Source organism: Hypanus sabinus, chromosome 14 (assembly GCF_030144855.1).
Source record: "Hypanus sabinus isolate sHypSab1 chromosome 14, sHypSab1.hap1, whole genome shotgun sequence".
Taxonomy (NCBI): domain Eukaryota; kingdom Metazoa; phylum Chordata; class Chondrichthyes; order Myliobatiformes; family Dasyatidae; genus Hypanus; species Hypanus sabinus.
This window is the reverse complement of record NC_082719.1, coordinates 55,149,769-55,166,989: the sequence shown is the minus strand read 5'-3', so window position 1 is coordinate 55,166,989 and position 17,221 is coordinate 55,149,769. Positions and strand designations below refer to the sequence as shown.

Below are 17,221 nucleotides of genomic sequence, written 5' to 3'. Positions count from 1 at the left end.
AACAGTAGCACTTTGTATCTATAACTAAAAGATGCCCAATGTCTTTCTTTCTTTTCTTGGGGGTTCCATATGTATTTCACTGCTTACACTTAAACACAATGGTATATCCTCAGTCAGCTGTTGCTGTATTTGGTGTTGAAAGAGTGCATGAAACGTAAAAGATATAAATGTTTCAGCATTGTTCCTCATTGTACTTTCATTCCCATTGACACTATGAATTTTCGCCTTTGTCTCACAAAAGTCTCGTAAAAGTCAATGGGCCTTCTGGCCCTCTCGAGACTGAAAGAAACCAAGTTCTGGTTACACAAAACATACATTGTCAGCTTAGCCGTTCCGCATAGGGTTTCGCAAAGCAGCATCATTGAGGGTGGTGGGATATTGAGTTTCGTTTTGCCTTGGATACAAATCAAACAAAGATCATTTATTCTTTTTGCCTGAGGCTCAGTGCTATTGTTGATTTCAGGACACAGAGGTGGTGTGGTCACCCGGCCTTTCTGCTTGTTTGATGTTTCAGTTTCTCAAAAAACAGATTGAATGAATATTTAGAGAATAGCAATGGATGTCACTTTTCGGATTTACAGGAGATGTTTGAAATTCCCTCATAAATAACCACTAAAGTTTGAAGCCTCAATTATTGATCTGGTTACGACACCGGCTAAAGCAGCACAAGCAGATCAGGAATAATAATATTAATAATCTAATGGAGAGAATATGATTATTGCCATCTTTTAGGGATTTGTGTTGGGCCTATAAATATTCACCATTTTAACTACAACGGGTTCCGTTTAATTGGGACAAATCAGGACCAGTACATTTTGGCCCGGTTAAGTGGCTGCTCCAATTAGCTAAAGTTTCATGGAAATAGTTTAAAAGGTATAAAAAAGACAAACTGAGTAACAAATTTAAAAGAAATACAGAACAAATTAAAACACTATCAATACTACTATGTAATTGTGTAATTGTTCCTAATAAATATCGATGGAGGAATTCATCCAGTGTAATGCATTGAACAAAATCAGTGCAGATAGTGGACTGCCTTCATACAATGCTATTGATGATTGCTTCCTCCAAATCTTCATTTTCATTGTAATATTCAAGATAGTTGTCAAAACCTTCAAATTCTTCATAGTTCCTAACTTGTTAAAATAGTGAGATGGTTTCATTTTCACTCCCAGCCCTTTCTGGCATCTCCAAGCCTGAATGCTTGAAACCACAGTGAACAAAATGATTCTGAGTTGTCATACTGCTTATTTCTTACCAACTAGAAGAGTTTTTTAAGAGGTGTCATAAATAACCGGCTACGGCAATTAACCAATGGCCCAATTAACTGAATATAGGCCGGAAAGCAATATAAACAATTTGGCTGATGATGTAAAGATATGTGGCAGTGTAAATGGAAGCATTAAATTACAGAAGTTGTTAGTGGGTTTTGTTAAATAAGCAAAACTGTGGAAGATGGATTTCAATGTAATTTAATAATATTAGGATGGACCAGTTTTCTAACTAACTAGTGAAAAGTAGGAGCACTGGTAATCAAATGAGTTTGGTCAATATGAAGAGATTGTTAAAAGTAGTCAGCAAGAGGAAAAAGTATAAAGATGCTTAGAGAACTGCATCTTAAGAATGAAATACTGGCTTTGGAAGGAGTATAGCCTATGAGTCACCAGTTTTACATTAGAATTCTGAGAATTAAGCTGTCTATTGATTACACAAAGCGGTAGACTTCATAAGTTTAGGGAGTGGTTTGACTAATGCTTATGAGGAATTGATAATGTGATTAGAGAGAAACTATTTCTACTAGTTGGAGAACCTAGTATCACAAGTCACAGTTTACAATTGAGGGGCTGAAGTTCATTTAAGAAACCCTCGTGTATACGGCAGAAATTTTGAGCTTCCTTCCAGAAAAGGCAGAAAATGCTATATTAAATGGTACTTCTTTTAGATTAGGTATTGGTAGACTTGTGATACAAGAAATATTAAATCATGCTGGAGCAAAGATTGGTAGTTGGGTGCTGGGCTGGTGGTCTACTTCTGTTGAAGATGTTGTTTCAGTAATTAAAACTCTCTTCTTCTTCAGTGCTGGAGGCATTGATAATCAGACTGCTTCACGGATGTTGTTTTCCAGGGCTGTGCCCAAGTTTATGAAGAGGATCAAGGTTCCAGACTACAAGGACCGGAATGTTTTTGGAGTTCCGCTGCTGGTGAACGTTCAGCGCTCAGGACACCCACTCCCTCAGGGTATTCAGCAAGCCATGCGTTACCTCCGCAACCATTGCCTCGACCAGGTCAGTGTCTTACTGCCAAGATTGCACTAGTGTGACGTTTTACCAATCATCTTGTAAGCTGACTGATTTTTAATCAATTCCGATAAAAAGCTGATTTGTTGCTGCCAGTCACACAGCACAGAAGCAAGTTCTTTGGACCACCTTGTCCATTCTGATCAGGAGGTACCTAATATCCGTCAGTCTGTGCAGGGTTTTCTCTAGGTGCTCTGGTTTCTTCTCATATCCTAAGCACATGTAGTTTAGCAGGTTAATTGGACATTGCAAATTGCCGCTGATGTGTGATAGAATCTAGGAGGAATGATGAAATGTGGAGATAATAAAACAAGGGATTAATGTAGTATGAGTGTAAATAGGTGGTCGTTTGTAGGGCAGACTCAATGGGCCAAAGGGCTTGTTTCCACATTGTACATCTCTATGACTCTTTACTCATCCAACTGAATGGCACTTGCCCATGGCCTGCTATGTCTTGGTGATTCAGGGGCTTCTTAAACATTGTGTATGTACCTGGCTCCACCACCCACTCGGACAGTGTGTTCCGGACTTCAACCATCCTCTGCGTCAAGTATCTTCCTCCGATCCCCTTACTCTTTTCCTTATATCTATGCCCTCTGGCTTTAAACACCTCTGCAAATGGGGAAGAGTTTCTTACTCTATACCTTATCCATGTCCCTCATAAATTTGTATTCTGCTATCAAATTCCCTTGTCAGCCTCCACTACTCCATAGAAAACCAGTTCACTTTATCCATTCTTCCTTGTAACTGAAATACTCCACCCCAGGCACCATCCTGTACACCCTGTCCAGTAGAATCATACTCTTTCTAAGCTGTGATGAGCAGCATTGCTAACAATATTCTGCAGTAGCCCAACCAAAGTTTAATAAAATTTGTACCAAAACTTCCCTGTCCTTTATGCCCCAGTTAATGAACACCAACATCCCTTAAGTCTCGCATTTTATCTACCTGTTGCCTTTCCAAACTAAAAAATAATTTGATTGTTCTTTTTAATTAGATGGAATCTTATGTTGTGGACTTTAAAGTATATTTGAGAATGAAAAAGTAGTCGTGTTAGACTTCTGACGGTTATAGAAAACATTAGCCTTATATGTCACATGTATATCAAAACATCGAAACTTGCAGCGAAATGCATCATTTGCATCACAATCAAAATAGTTGCTATGCTTCCAGCACAAACATAGCATTGGCACAAATTACTAACCCTCATCGTACATTTTGTGGGGTATGTGGGAGGAAACCCACAAAGTCACAAGGAGAGCATACAAACCAGTGACAGACTATTTACCTGATATTGATGAAGACCAACCTTTACAAGATTTTCTTCCACGCTTTTAATAAACAGGTTGGATTATTCCGGAAGTCTGGAGTAAAGTCACGAATCCAAGCCTTGCGACAGATGAATGAGACTTGCACAGATGGTGTAAACTACGAAGGTCAGTCTGCCTATGATGTGGCAGATATGCTTAAGCAGTACTTCAGAGACCTGCCAGAGCCACTGATGACCAGCAAACTGTCAGAAACCTTCCTTCAAATCTACCAGTGTAAGTAACTAATCAAAGTTTGCAGCCTGGCAGAAACTTTCAGATCTGAGTGCCCCCAACTATGTTCATCTCTGTTCGATGACCTTCAGTAGATTTTTTGCCAGGATGCAGAGATACTAATGTTGCAGGATATTTGGCTCCAAGCATCTATAGATCTTCTCATAAGCTCCCTCTTTTCAAGCCCTTCAACATAATGGCTTATATTTCCCAATGTTATTGTTTGACGGCATGTTCTTTCCTTGGAATATTGTGTGCAATAGACAGCCAGGATCTCTGAAAAATATTTATCTTATGTGTAGTGTTTTTATGGTATTTACTTATTCGTGGAGTAAGATAAAAGACAACTTCATGAGGTAAGGGAGAATACATTCTTTCCAACTCACCACTCCCTACCGCCCCCTGCCCCATTCTTAATGCGCCTATTTTTGACAAAATTTGCAGGCACCGTTGACGGAGGGTGCCCAGGTCCAGAGTTAACCTTTAAATGACAAGACCTCCTCATGACCTTTCAAACTGTGCCTGTGTCTAGCGGAAGTCTGGGGCCACTATCTGTCATTGTAGCTGTTTTCTTTGGAGAAGTGAAGAGGCCGTGTTTCATTTTCACCGCAATTATGTCATGAACCAGTGACAAATGACACAATGAATTACAATTTGCTTTGCCATTTTTCTACTTTTGAACCAGGAAATTTAAAATAAAAGCTATACTGGTATTTATGAAATTACCCAAAGTTTGCCAGTTGTTAATAATATTTGAGTATTTGGAAACTGTGATTTGTAAACAATTTAATTACAAAGTTCTGGGATTGTCCTGGGGGCTGGCAAGTGTAGCCATGTTTCAGGCGCAAACATGGCATGACCACAATCCATGCGTCTTTGGACTGTTGGAGGAAACTGGAGCACATGGAGGAAATTCATGTGGTCACGGGGAGAATGTACTAACTCCTTACAGAATTGAACCCCGATCTTACAGCTGGCGCTGTAAAGCATTGTGCTAACCGCTACGCTATGTTATGCACACAGACTTCCTTTTTATTTTGAGTAAATATGTTGACTTTATTTTGAGGTGATGGATATTTTGAAAATGATGTGTATTTTGAGGACAGTGTATATTTTTATAGTGATGTATGTGCCCACAGAAGGATTTTGTTAAAGCTTTCTTTCTGAAGCAGCTTGCGTGTACTTTCAGTTTTACGCAATGCACTAGGCAAACAAAATAACCCTATATAGGCCCTTCAATCATTACGTGTTTCATCACCGTCAGCCTTATATTAAAAACATCAACTAGCCATGCACTTCAGGCCAACAAAAGGAAGCTGACTCGTTCTTTACAGGATCAATTAAACTGAATTTAGGCCGAGGTTTTTTACGTGCACTGTTGTGACTTGAGTTAAAAATGGACTTAATTTCTAGAAAAACTTCTTATCTCCTCTTCCAGTATTCCCTTGCTCCTCTCAGTTGTCAAGTCGGGACCCAGAACAGGGGCAGCATTTATTGCCTGATCCTCTGGCCCTAAGGTTTAAAAGCCATTTATCTTGCCTGCGCTTTTCAGTGGCCTGACTGACGTGAACTCATTAGAATGGAGCAGGCATCAGAATCTTTTCCCACTTCAAGCCACTGTGCTTGGGACAAGTTCGGGGTACATTAATGGTTATTGTTGTGGAAGCTTACCACTTAAATTGCAAGTGGTATGAGAAGAGATCACCTGCATCCATTTTCATCTTCATTTCTATCCACCAGCCTTTCTTTCACACCACTACTTTATCTTTTCCTGTCAATCACGTTCCTATGCCTAGTGTCACTTTATGGGCATACAATCAATATATGTATACGTAACGCCCTGGGAAAGGTTTCACTGCTAATGTGGCTGGGTATTTCATATAATGGTCTTTCTGTAAGTCACTTGTGTATTCATATTTATTGTGTCTTTTTAAATTATTATTATTGTGTTTTGTATCTTTTAAGTTTTTTTGTGCTGCATTGGATCCAGAATTTTGTACTCCATTATACTTGTATACAGGAAATGACATTAAATAATATTAAATCTTAAAAATGTTTGATACAACTCAGTAGCTTGGAGCAGCTCTTTGTGCTTACTAGTAATTCTGGACACTAACGGTTGTCATTGTTCATGAAGCACTCGGAAACAGCACTGCAGAGTGTTCCATATTGTTCATGAAGCACTCGGAAACAGCACTGCAGAGTGTTCCATATAGTGCCAGCCTTTGCTTGCAGTCGCACTTTAACTGCATCCAGTTTGAAAAGCGGACATTGCCTTTGAAAACATGTATTTTGTGCTGCAGATGTCCCAAAGGATCAGCGTCTCCAGGCAATCCAGGCTGGCATCATGCTGCTGCCTGATGAGAACCGAGAGGCTTTGCAGACCCTCCTGTATTTCCTCAGTGATGTTGCAGCCGTGGTCGAAGAAAACCAGATGACACCTACAAACCTCGCAGTGTGCCTGGCCCCTTCACTCTTCCATCTGAACACGCTCAAGAGAGAAAATTCCTCCCCAAGGTACTGATCTCTTGATAGGTGTAGAAGTTGTCTTTGTTTTGTTTTAATATTACATTTTTTGCAGATTTTTAGACATTAACGTAGTGAAGTACTTCCACAAATTTATGGGAAGACTGCTAACATGTGCATGCTGACAGGCATCCACAAATAATTACCCAGTACCTAGGGAGCAACAGAATCCTTCACCTGTTCATAAGCCAAACACTTGGCAAGTTGATAATGTGGTCTCATGGCAATGTGTTTAAATCGATTTTGGCCAACCAAGGTCAATGTGCGTTTAAACAAAGATGCTTAACTTGATCATTCGTTTATTGCCAGGAACCGAGTTCCCGAATAGTGCCACAGCAACCAGCAAACCCATCCCATTAGACTCCCAAATGCTTGGTCGTATGTATGGGCTGTACATAAATTGTAATTTGTAACCTGGGGAGGATATGCACTCATATACACAGAGTTTACATTAGGTGGAGGGTTTAGTTACACAAAGGATGATCAATTGTATAGACATTAGAAACGAGATCATTGGGGTGGATCTTGATTTTATCCAGTTGGGTAAAAGTTTATTTCTTGGATGAAAAAAGTAAGAGTAGAAGTAAAAACAAGCCTGGTTATGTTGACACCTACACATGTACAGAGAGCAGCTGAGATCAGTAACACGAGGAGGTGGGGGGGGGGGGGGAAGAAGGTAAGGAATACTTGCACAGGGTTTGCAGGGGCTCACCCAGCTGTGACAGTAACTTCAACAAAACTTTAAAAAAACTCAGAAAACCAGCACCACTGGGAAAAATTCACCCCTTCTTTTATATAAACACACAAAACTGCTGCCAGACTCCCAAACCAAAACAGTGCCGATACGAAATTGCCTCCTTCATGATGACCTTCCTAATTATTTGTTGTGTGGGCCTATTGTGTAAAGTTGTCATTCATCAGTGAGTGAGACTGATAAGGACCTGTCCCAGAGTGACAGTTTAAGCGCTGTCCCCACACTCCACGATCCTCTCAGAGACACTAATTTAAAAAAGGAGCTTGACCTTGGCATGCAGTCTGCTAACTAATTTAAACGGAGGCGTCCCATTTCAGGACAGCCACTAAAGCAGAGACAAATTGCTGCGGGGTTGCTCAAGTGTAAGAATTTTTACTCCCATGTGAGTAACTTTGTGCCATAAATCAAGTGCCCTGTTCGGTGATCCTTATGCAAGTTTACAAGGTTTGCTGCTGTTTAATGATTCTTTTGTCCGATCCTACAAATACCTGTGCTGGCACCTAGGTGTCTGTGCTTTTGTTCACAGGTCATTACATATTAATGAGATACTTGTCCCCTTTGAACCTAGAGTGATCCAGCGGAAGCAAAGCTTGGGCAAACCCGACCAGAAGGACCTGAATGAAAACCTGGCTGCCACTCAGGGTCTAGCCCACATGATCGCCGAGTGCAAGAAACTTTTCAAGGTGTGCTGTGTTTGTGTTTCTTTGGTTTTATCCCAGACGGCCTTGAAACTGGTGATTGGTAATTTACTGTAACGCACACAAGACAATGGAGAAACTCAACAGGTCAGCCAGCATCTACGGAGAGGAATAAACGATCGACATTTTGGGCCAGGGCCGAGGCTTGGAAGAGGGTAGAAGTCAAAGTAAGGTGAAGGTGAGGGGAGGGGAAGGAGTACAAGCTGGTAGATGGCAAATTTGTAATTTAGCGAATGGTTTATTATAAACTAATTGTTTATCTCGGGTCGGTTCCCACTATACTATCACTGAGATGTAATGAAAAGTCTTTGTTTACATGCTAGCCAGATGGATCATTCCATAATGGAGATAGTACAAAGGGAATAAAAAGAGGATGCTGAATGTTACTGTGAAAGTGCAGTGCAAGTGGACAAATAAAGTGTAAGTGCAATGACAAGGTCGATTGAGAGATCTGGAGTTCACCATTATTGTAAAAGAGGTCAGTTTCAGAGCCTGGATCAGTACTGTTGAAAATGCACTATAGCAGTGCTGTCTTCAGCAGAACCGAGTTTAAGAAATCTAAAATCCAACTCCACTGGACAATGGAATTGAGTTTGGATGCAAATGGACCACAAACGAAGATGCTAAAATGCAGCCTGTTTGGCAAAGTCAATCCAGAATGATTTTCCACACCTGATTTGTTCTTCATTCTGCGTGCTCGATCCAGAGGGGCAGTAGTACATTGGAGAGGAGCTGCTGGCAAAGAAGCTATTGGGTTTGTTCGCAGCCCCCCTCCCACAGTTACCTTCCCTCTGATGAGACTGGGGAAAGGGCTGCAGTAGGTGCAATTTCACTTTATGCATGCCACATGCAAAGAAAAAAGGCCCACTTATCCCCTTCCCCACCTCCCCTCACCCCCTTTCATTTCTCCATGGCATACGGTATAGAGAGGGTTTTCCAAGATCTGTCGTGGGCCTCTAGGGGTCAGTGAGGTCCCATATGAAACATCATTTATTAGGAATCAACAAGACTGAAATATTTCACCATATCAGATATTAGAAAGGCATTATCTTTATTCAGTTAAATACCATTGTCTTTGGTTTTCATTTCCCCATTCTTCTGTGTTTAAATTCAAATTCTTCCTTCTGAAGAAGATGAGCTTATACACAATATAATGGACAAATGAAAACATAATTTTGGACTTTGACAAATTTGATTCTGCTCCGATAAAAAGCTGTACCTAATTGTAAACACTGTAAGCTTACAGGTAACTACTAATGACCAAATTGAAAGGGAAACAATACAGGAGAAAATATATTTGTTAGATGTATAATAACCTTGGCAATATTTTATTCCCTAGATTCCAGAGGAAATGATGAGCCAGTGCCGTAACTCTTACATGGAGCAAGATTTGCAGCCAGTCAGCTTGGAGCAACTGGGCCAAACCAGCAATGGTGAAACTTCTGACTACCGAGCTCATCTGCAGAATCACATGCATTCTCTGCTGAAGGAAGCCAAGGACAAGTTCAAAGGCTGGGTCAATTGTTCAACGTCAGAGTCAGCAGAGCTAGCCTACAAAAAGGTACTTCCCATTGTTTACAGTCACCCTCAGCAATAAATCATGCCAGTGCATGTACAGTAAAAGTGAAGAGATTGCATTCTGAAGGTAAATTATCCATACCTACCTAGAAATGGAAGATGGATCCACAAGTTCGCATGGAAAAGTTCCAAAGTGCAAGTCAGCAGTATTACTCCTGCTTCAGTACTGATCCCCACTGCTATTTGTACATCAATGGCAAAGCAGTTGCCAGTCTCATAGAATTAGTGGCTACAAGTACCAATTGGGGCCAACCTTGCTGCTCATCTCCTGGGGAAACTTAGACTACTGTCTCCCCGTCCACTTCAGCAGTGGCCATTATTGTCAGCAATCAGCCTTAAGTGGCAGAACCTGTATAGCTCATCACTTTTTTTTTTACACCAGTGGGGCCAAATCATCCCTACGAGTGGTGTACATTTAATGATCCTTGATATATCCACAATTTTTGTGAGGTGCCCAGTAATGTGTAGAAATAGGACTTCCAATTAACAGAATCCCTGCATTGGCCCAAGCCTCTTACAACTGACATAGAGGAAAATTCCTGGAAGTGGCCAATTCCTGGCAGTGAACACTTCCATCAGCCCTCTTCCTCTTACTTTCCGTGGGAATTTTGCTGGTTTCCATTGAATTTCAGTGAAGTTATGCGTAGCAGCTGTGTCTATACATAAGCACATCACTGGGGTGCCACTGTAGCATAGAGGACAGCATGACGCAATTATCAGTTCAGGCCATCGGAGTTTGGAATTCAATCCCAGCGTCCTCTGTAAGGAGTTTGTACATCCTCCCCATGGAATGCTTGAGTTTCCTCCAGGTGCTATGGTCCCTCCCACAGTCCAAGACATACCGGTTAGTAGGTTGATTGGTTATTGTAAGTTGTCCCATGATTAGGTGAGGTTAAATTGCGGATGCTGGCGGTATGGCTCAAAGGACCTATTCTACGCTTTCCCTCTAAATAAATTATTAAACAACTGCCACGCCATCTTCAGTGGTGAAAAACCAAATGATCACAATGTAATTTTCTTTGACCAGGTTTGTGATGGCCCACCCCTGAAACTGTGGAAGGCTTCTGTTGAAGTTCCTGTTGCCCCAGAAGATGTTCTCTGGCGGATACTGCGAGACCGCCATCTCTGGGATGATGATCTACTTAGTTCGAAGGTCATTGAGAATTTGAATAGTCAAACAGACATCTATCACTACGTTCAAAGCAGCATGGCCCCACACCCAACTCGAGACTACGTGCTCATAAGGTAAATATTTCCATACTCCTCTAGATATCATCTGTAGGGAGCAAAGTGGAATTAGATAAGCCAGTGTGGTCCTGCATTAAAAGTATTGTTTAGAAAGCTTCACCCTATACAAAACAGGAAACTACCATTCCTGATCCTTGAAGCATCTGAGTTAGCTAATGACTAGCAGCAGTGGCTTAGGGACAGGTAGTAATAGGTCCACTTCAACTGGACTCTGTCCCCACATTCCCTAACCCAGAAAACAATACTGAATGAAAGGCCAGCAAGTGGATAAACTGTTCTGCTGCACACGACTGGATCACCCCCCAGAGCTCGTATGAAGAATATGTAACTCAGTGCTGTGCTTCTGAGCGAGTTATTTCTTTCAGGAGTGAAAACGAAGTGGTGGGGGAGGGTGGGGAGGGGGAATAGCTTGTAAAATCACAGTCCCCTGAATATTTGTTTTTCCCATTTACTAATTTGAAATATTGAGAGCAATTTTGGGCCCCATAGCTGAGAGAGGATGTCTGGCCCTAGAGAGGGTTCAGGGCAGGTTCACACAAAAGATCCCAGGAATGAAAGGCTTAATCAATGAGGCACGTTTGACGTCTCTGGGCCTATACTCAATGGAGTTTGGAAGGATGGGGGGGGGGGTGGGGATCTCATTAAAACCTACCAGATACTGAAAGGTCTGGATAGAGAGGTACTATATTTCCATTAGTAGAAGAGTCCAGAATCTAAGGGTTTAGAGAGTCTAGAACTAAAGGGTCATCTCATAGAATAGAGGGATGACCCTTTAACACCAGGATGAAGAGAAATTGCTTCAGCGGGAGGGTGGTGAATCTGTGGAATCCATTGCCACAGAGAGCAGTGGAGGCCAAGACTCCGGGTGTATTTTAAGCAAAAGTTGGCAAGTTGTTGATTGGTAATAAAGGGTTAAGGGCTACAGGGAAAAGGCAGGAGAATGGGGTTGAAAAGAATCAGCCAAGATTGAACGGCAGAGCAGAAAAATGGCTGAATGGACTAATTCAGCTTCTATATCTTATGGCCTTTGCACTGTTATTGAAGAATATGCATTTGAATCTATTCAATTGTTTTTTTTTCAGGACCTGGAAGACAAATTTGCCAAGGGGCAGCTGTGCACTGGTGGCCACGTCGGTAGAGCACAATGGAACACCGGTGGTTGGAGGAGTCCGAGCTAATGCCCTTACCTCACGATATCTAATAGAGCCCTGCGGGTCAGGGAAGTCTAAGCTCACCTACTTGTGCAGGATAGACACAAGGTATTAACTTGGTCTTTTTTCAGAATTCTATCTAGTAATGTGGTGGTGTATTTCCTAACGTTAGCCTGCTTTGGTGCATTGTTGCATCCATCAAGACATTTAGTATATGTGAACCAAGTGTTAAGAAGCTTGATTGGTAACATATATGAATGCAAAGTTATTGAAATATACAAATTGTAATGTCCCAGGTTTGTAGTCTATTTAGTCCAGAAAGCAATTTTATTTGAGTACTAAACTTTATGCAACAACAGCAACAGTTTTCAAAATGGTTTAATGGAAAGTTATTGGACTATCCACAGAGTAGAGATTCCCAGGGTTTATTACCAAGGTTGTTATACACAGGGGTGGTAATGGGGACAAGCTCCCACTATCTATTAAATGCTCCCAATGACGTGCATCTCAAGTAGCCTCTGACAACCAAGTCCAGCTCCTGGCCTTCACATGTGGCTTGGCTACTAAGCCCAGCGGAATCATTTCTACTGACAGGAGAAGGGGCAAAGGCAGATCACTGGTGCCTTAAAACCAGTTACCTTAGGCAGATAGGGCTTGTCAGTCATGGTTGGCAGCTCACCTAGAAGGGAAACTCTGATCTCAAACCTCTTGTATACCCACTCGTGGGGGAGGAGGCTTTGGGAGTAAACTCCAGAGCTGGAGTCGCTAAGGCAGTCCTATATTGAGTTCAATACTGACTGGCAACTCTTGTGATGCTGCTAGTACCAAACTGTATCAGTCTTTACTGTTCCTTTTGGTTCATCAGTTGCATAGAGAGAGGGAGCTCGCTACATGGACAACAGCTTGCTCTCCATATCGTACTACCCAGGTTCACATATCTAGACAGCTAGAACGCAATATCCGTGGTCGACTCTGACCGAGAGAGACCCTCACCTCACTTCATTACTAAATCTGATAGCTAATCCGAATCAAAATCAGAAACAGGTTTAAGTCACTGGCATCTGTTGTGAAATTTGTTGTCATGTGGCAGCAGTACATTGCAATACATGATAATAGAAAAAACATGAATTACATTTAATTATGTATGTATATATATAGATACGTACTTAAATGCCTTAATTCACCTTTTTTATTATTATTTATGTGTGTGTGTGTGTGTGAAATAGTTAAATAAGTAGTGCAAAAATAGAAATAAAAAACGTAGTGAGGTAGTGTTCATGGGTTCAGTATTCATTCAGAATTCTGATGGCAGAGATACGAAGCTGTTCCTGAATCATTGAGTGTGTGCCTTCAGGCTTTTGTACCACCTTCCCGATGGTAGCAATGAGAACGAGTCATGACCTGGGTGATTTCTTCTACATAATCTTTACTAGTTTGGTGATCTGCATTGCCAAAGCATGTCTGCCCAGTGTAAGAAGAAAATCATGTCTTGCAGCATCCACCTGAGGCAGTGGCACTGGTTTCCATTGCCAGCAGCATTTGCAATTGAGATAGGAGAAGTTAAGAGCTACTCCCATGCTGAACCCTCCAAGGAGGTACATGTGACCCTCAGCATTTAAGAACCCTGCCATCAGTCTGGCTGTCTTAAGCCACAGACAGTGATAGGACACTGATATTGTCTTCAGGCTTCTTTCTTAGCTATGTCATTTGTTATGGTCAAACATGTTGTTTAGATTTTTAAATGGCTGTGGTAAATTCTAAATCCATATTCTCTCTTTCCTTTTAGGGGAAGGATGCCAGAATGGTACAATAAAGTTTTTGGACACTTGTGCGCAGCAGAAGTTGTTAGAATAAGGGACTCTTTTATTATTCATGGCTCCGGCAGTCAAGAAACCAAGCATTAGGGGACACCTTCCAGTAAACCAGCCTGTTAACTCTGAAGCACAGTGCTTCAAAGAATAATGTTTGAAAGGAAACTGGTGGACCTGCATTATACGTTTATGAGAGGGTCTGCATGAATCAGACCTTGAATAGATGATTTTATTTTTTAAATTCTTAATTTTGACTGTAACAATATACTTTAAAAAGCTGCTTAATTCATTCATGAGGGCTGAGATATAGACCTTTACTGGAACACAGTTGGAATAACGGTCTTTAGATAAAAATGAAGTGCAAACTTGCAATGCATTTCCTTGTTTAGTGGCCACAATTGCTTCTATGAAGCATCAAGCATTTTGTGTAATGTAAATCAAGCCCTGGTGCGTACTTGTGATTTTTTTTCTATTATTCTCCATAACTTCCTTGTTTATGAATCATTGTTGTATTTTTCAGAGTTGTGCTTTTTTGTTTTGCTTACTTGGTTCAGTTACCTAGCTAGCATGGTGCACCTGGAGGCGTGTGTGATTGAGGATGTTTCTAAGCAATTGAAATGTGGGAGAGTGTGTAAAGAGTGGTGTCTGGTACACTTCTTGCTTGGAACATAATTTGCATGGCAGAATGAAACCCATCGATTAAGGGTCAAGTGGAAATTAAGGTTTCAATATCATAACTTATGCAAAAGACAATGAGGACCACTTTAAGGCCACTTCTCCCCATCAGAACTTTGTTTCTTTTTCCCCCTCGTGCTAGAGTCATACTAATTTCTGCATCTGAGAGTCTTGCCTGCCTAGTATTTGGAAAAGGTTTCCTTGGAGAACAACCTTAAACCCAATAAATCTTTGATTGTACAGCTAAGACACTAGCTATGTCTTAAAAGTTGGAAGGTTGGATTCTTTTGATGAACAATACCTCGTATTTTTTTCGTATCCACAATCCGAGATCTTCATGTAGTCTTGAAAGCTTCAAGGAATAGAAGCAATTTTAAAAGCAGTGATGGATCTGCATTTTAGCATACTGAAAACAAACTAGGCCACATTTTTAATAAAATGCATGTTGCTTCAAGGTGAAGCAATGTTCTGAAGTCATTGCCATGGAGTATTAAATGATGTACAGGTATCATTTAACAACAGTAACAGAAATTGTCATGAAAGAGAACATTCTGGATCTTTACTGGGAACCTGCTGCATATATTTAGTCAGTTCCATCTGTTTTGCATTGTGAGAATGTTAGGTAAACTAAAATAGTTCTTGAGTAGGATGCCACCCTTTTTCACCTTACATCTCCTTTTGCAGCAGAGAATTTCAATATTCCAACATCACTTTCCGCTGAAAATTGTCTCTGAAAACCAAGGCGTGCAATACCTTGGCTTAAAGTGCTAACTTGCAACCTCCTCGGATATCTTCAACTCATCCCACTTAGTTTCATGTTGTCAGGAGAAAAAATATTTACAATGATAATGATAAGTCTCTGCACCATGATTGCTATCCTGAGCAACATCCATTGATGCTAATTCAAGGTTCAGATTGGCAGATTTTTATTCAATTTCAAAGAAAAAATATAAAACAAAATATTACAGAAAATGCGAATCTAAAGAAAGTATTCAGGAATTCTCCTGCCTTCCACTTTATCTCTCTGTTCTTTCCTTACCTCCCCCATTTCTGTGTTAGCTTTATCTCTATGTTTTCCGTTTTGATGAAAGGTCTTTATTGGAAATATTGTTTCTTTTTCTGCAGATGTTTTCCTGACTCGCTAAGTGTTTCCAGTATTTATTATATATAGAACAAAGAACAGCATATCCATGAAGGTTACTGATTATGGTAGAAACCCGGACAGTGACCTGCCAGGAAAGAGAACTGGCAAGTGCTAACTGTTTCAATCCCAAGATAAATGTTTCAGTCTAATGGGCCAGCAAGCTTTAGTCAGGATTTCAATTACAACCATTTCAGGGGTGCTTGTAGTGTCCTGAGACAAAATAGATGAAAGTTACTGGATTAAGTTTTGGCCCTCCAGTCTAGGATCTTGGCTGGGATCCACTAGACACCACTTTCAAGAGAAGTCTGGCTAATGTTTGTGAATCCTCACCTAATGCAATGAGCCAAGAAAGGAAAAGCAGAGGCCCATCTTCTTCAGGCAACCTCCAAACATTGAAGGAGGGAGATATTTGATGTTAAGACACAACTCTGCTAATGTTACTGTTAGGTGTTCTGGATTTACAGGGCCCATGCGGTAATACAAAATAATACAGTGTTTTGATTATGTATGTGATCAATATGTTTTTCTTGGACTGTGTGGCTTTTTCATGTGTCTACCTTAAAACTATTCCCAGGCATACGTGTATGGTATCACATTATTACAACTGAGTTGTGGGCCTCCAAATAATATTATGATGTATATTTACTTAGTTTTCATTACATTTTGTATCACTCTACAATTCCCATCAAAGATTTAATATCCATGGTGTTAGATAATATTGGAAATAGAAAGCAACAGAAGATCCCCAACTATTGACAAGTAATCCAGACATGTTAATGATAATCTATAACCTATTGCTTTTATTTTTGTTTTAATTTTGGTTTTCTATCATCACCTGACAATCATAAGAGTTTGTTAGCAATCACAGGGTGTGAGGTGCCAAGTGGTCCTCAAATGGAAAGTAGCCTTTCTTACAGGTTTTACTGTAACATTGCTGTTTGTTTGAGGCTTAAATGGAATGTAGTTAATGCATATGCTGCCGTTAGGAATTCAATAACCCTTTTTTATTATCTGGGTGCTGGAGCCCTAAGTGAGCAGATTTAAAAGAAGGATTTATCTAATATTGTTTAAAATATTTACCATTCAGTGTTATGTAAAGAGCATTTAGTGAAATTTGTGACAATGAAATCAATTTTATTCAGTGTTGTCCCTTCATTTTACAATGCTAGCTTATCTCTCTGTTTTGTTACCAGAATTCCTTTGGTATTTGTATGTAGATTTTGAAGTCACTGTATATACCATTGAATTGTAAACACATACACATGTCTAGCTGCATATTGCCAAATAGGGATAACGCATGTTATTAATTATTTAAATATTCCATGTATTTATACCTCAATTATACTTTTTGTACCTTTCTAAAATATTGTAAATATTTTACTTTGTCAAAGCTAAGGCATAAAGAAACTAGAACGTGTTTATATCTTTGTATGTCTGTACAGTTATAACCATCAAGTGCACTATTAAATGTGTTAAAAAGATCAATTGTCCTTTGCAATTTGTTAGTTGCATGTTCCAGCAAGGTATACCCTATCCTGCAGGTTGGATAACCCTGCTCTGCTTGTCTTGATGCACCTTGTTCTACCCTGTTTGAATGGTGATTGAAAAAAATTTAATAAGTAAATCCAACCAGAAAGACAAGATCTGATTTTACCTATAAGTTGAGGGTAACTTTATAAGATGAATCCTGAATTTAGTTCTGTGCCAGCCTTGTGCGACTCAGTGATGGAATACCAAAGGGCCTTAACTACTGACAAGACCAGTGCTAAAGGAGGACTAGCTATTTTTTAAAATGCTA

At 40.3% G+C, this 17,221-nt stretch overlaps 1 protein-coding gene across 3 annotated transcripts in view; it reads left to right on the top strand.

Annotated features, from left to right (window-relative positions):
* Positions 1 to 16,898, top strand: part of dlc1 (DLC1 Rho GTPase activating protein) — a 447,394-nt gene extending 430,496 nt beyond the window's left edge. For all 3 annotated transcript variants that reach the window (XM_059989261.1, XM_059989260.1, XM_059989262.1), the window contains 8 exons: positions 2,126 to 2,285; positions 3,643 to 3,841; positions 6,142 to 6,355; positions 7,687 to 7,801; positions 9,156 to 9,377; positions 10,422 to 10,639; positions 11,725 to 11,901; positions 13,580 to 16,898. In XM_059989261.1, coding sequence (XP_059845244.1) covers positions 2,126 to 2,285; positions 3,643 to 3,841; positions 6,142 to 6,355; positions 7,687 to 7,801; positions 9,156 to 9,377; positions 10,422 to 10,639; positions 11,725 to 11,901; positions 13,580 to 13,697 — 1,423 coding nt within the window. In that variant the 3' untranslated portion in view covers positions 13,698 to 16,898. The remainder of the gene's footprint in view (positions 1 to 2,125; positions 2,286 to 3,642; positions 3,842 to 6,141; positions 6,356 to 7,686; positions 7,802 to 9,155; positions 9,378 to 10,421; positions 10,640 to 11,724; positions 11,902 to 13,579) is intronic.
* Positions 16,899 to 17,221: the final 323 nt, after the last annotated feature.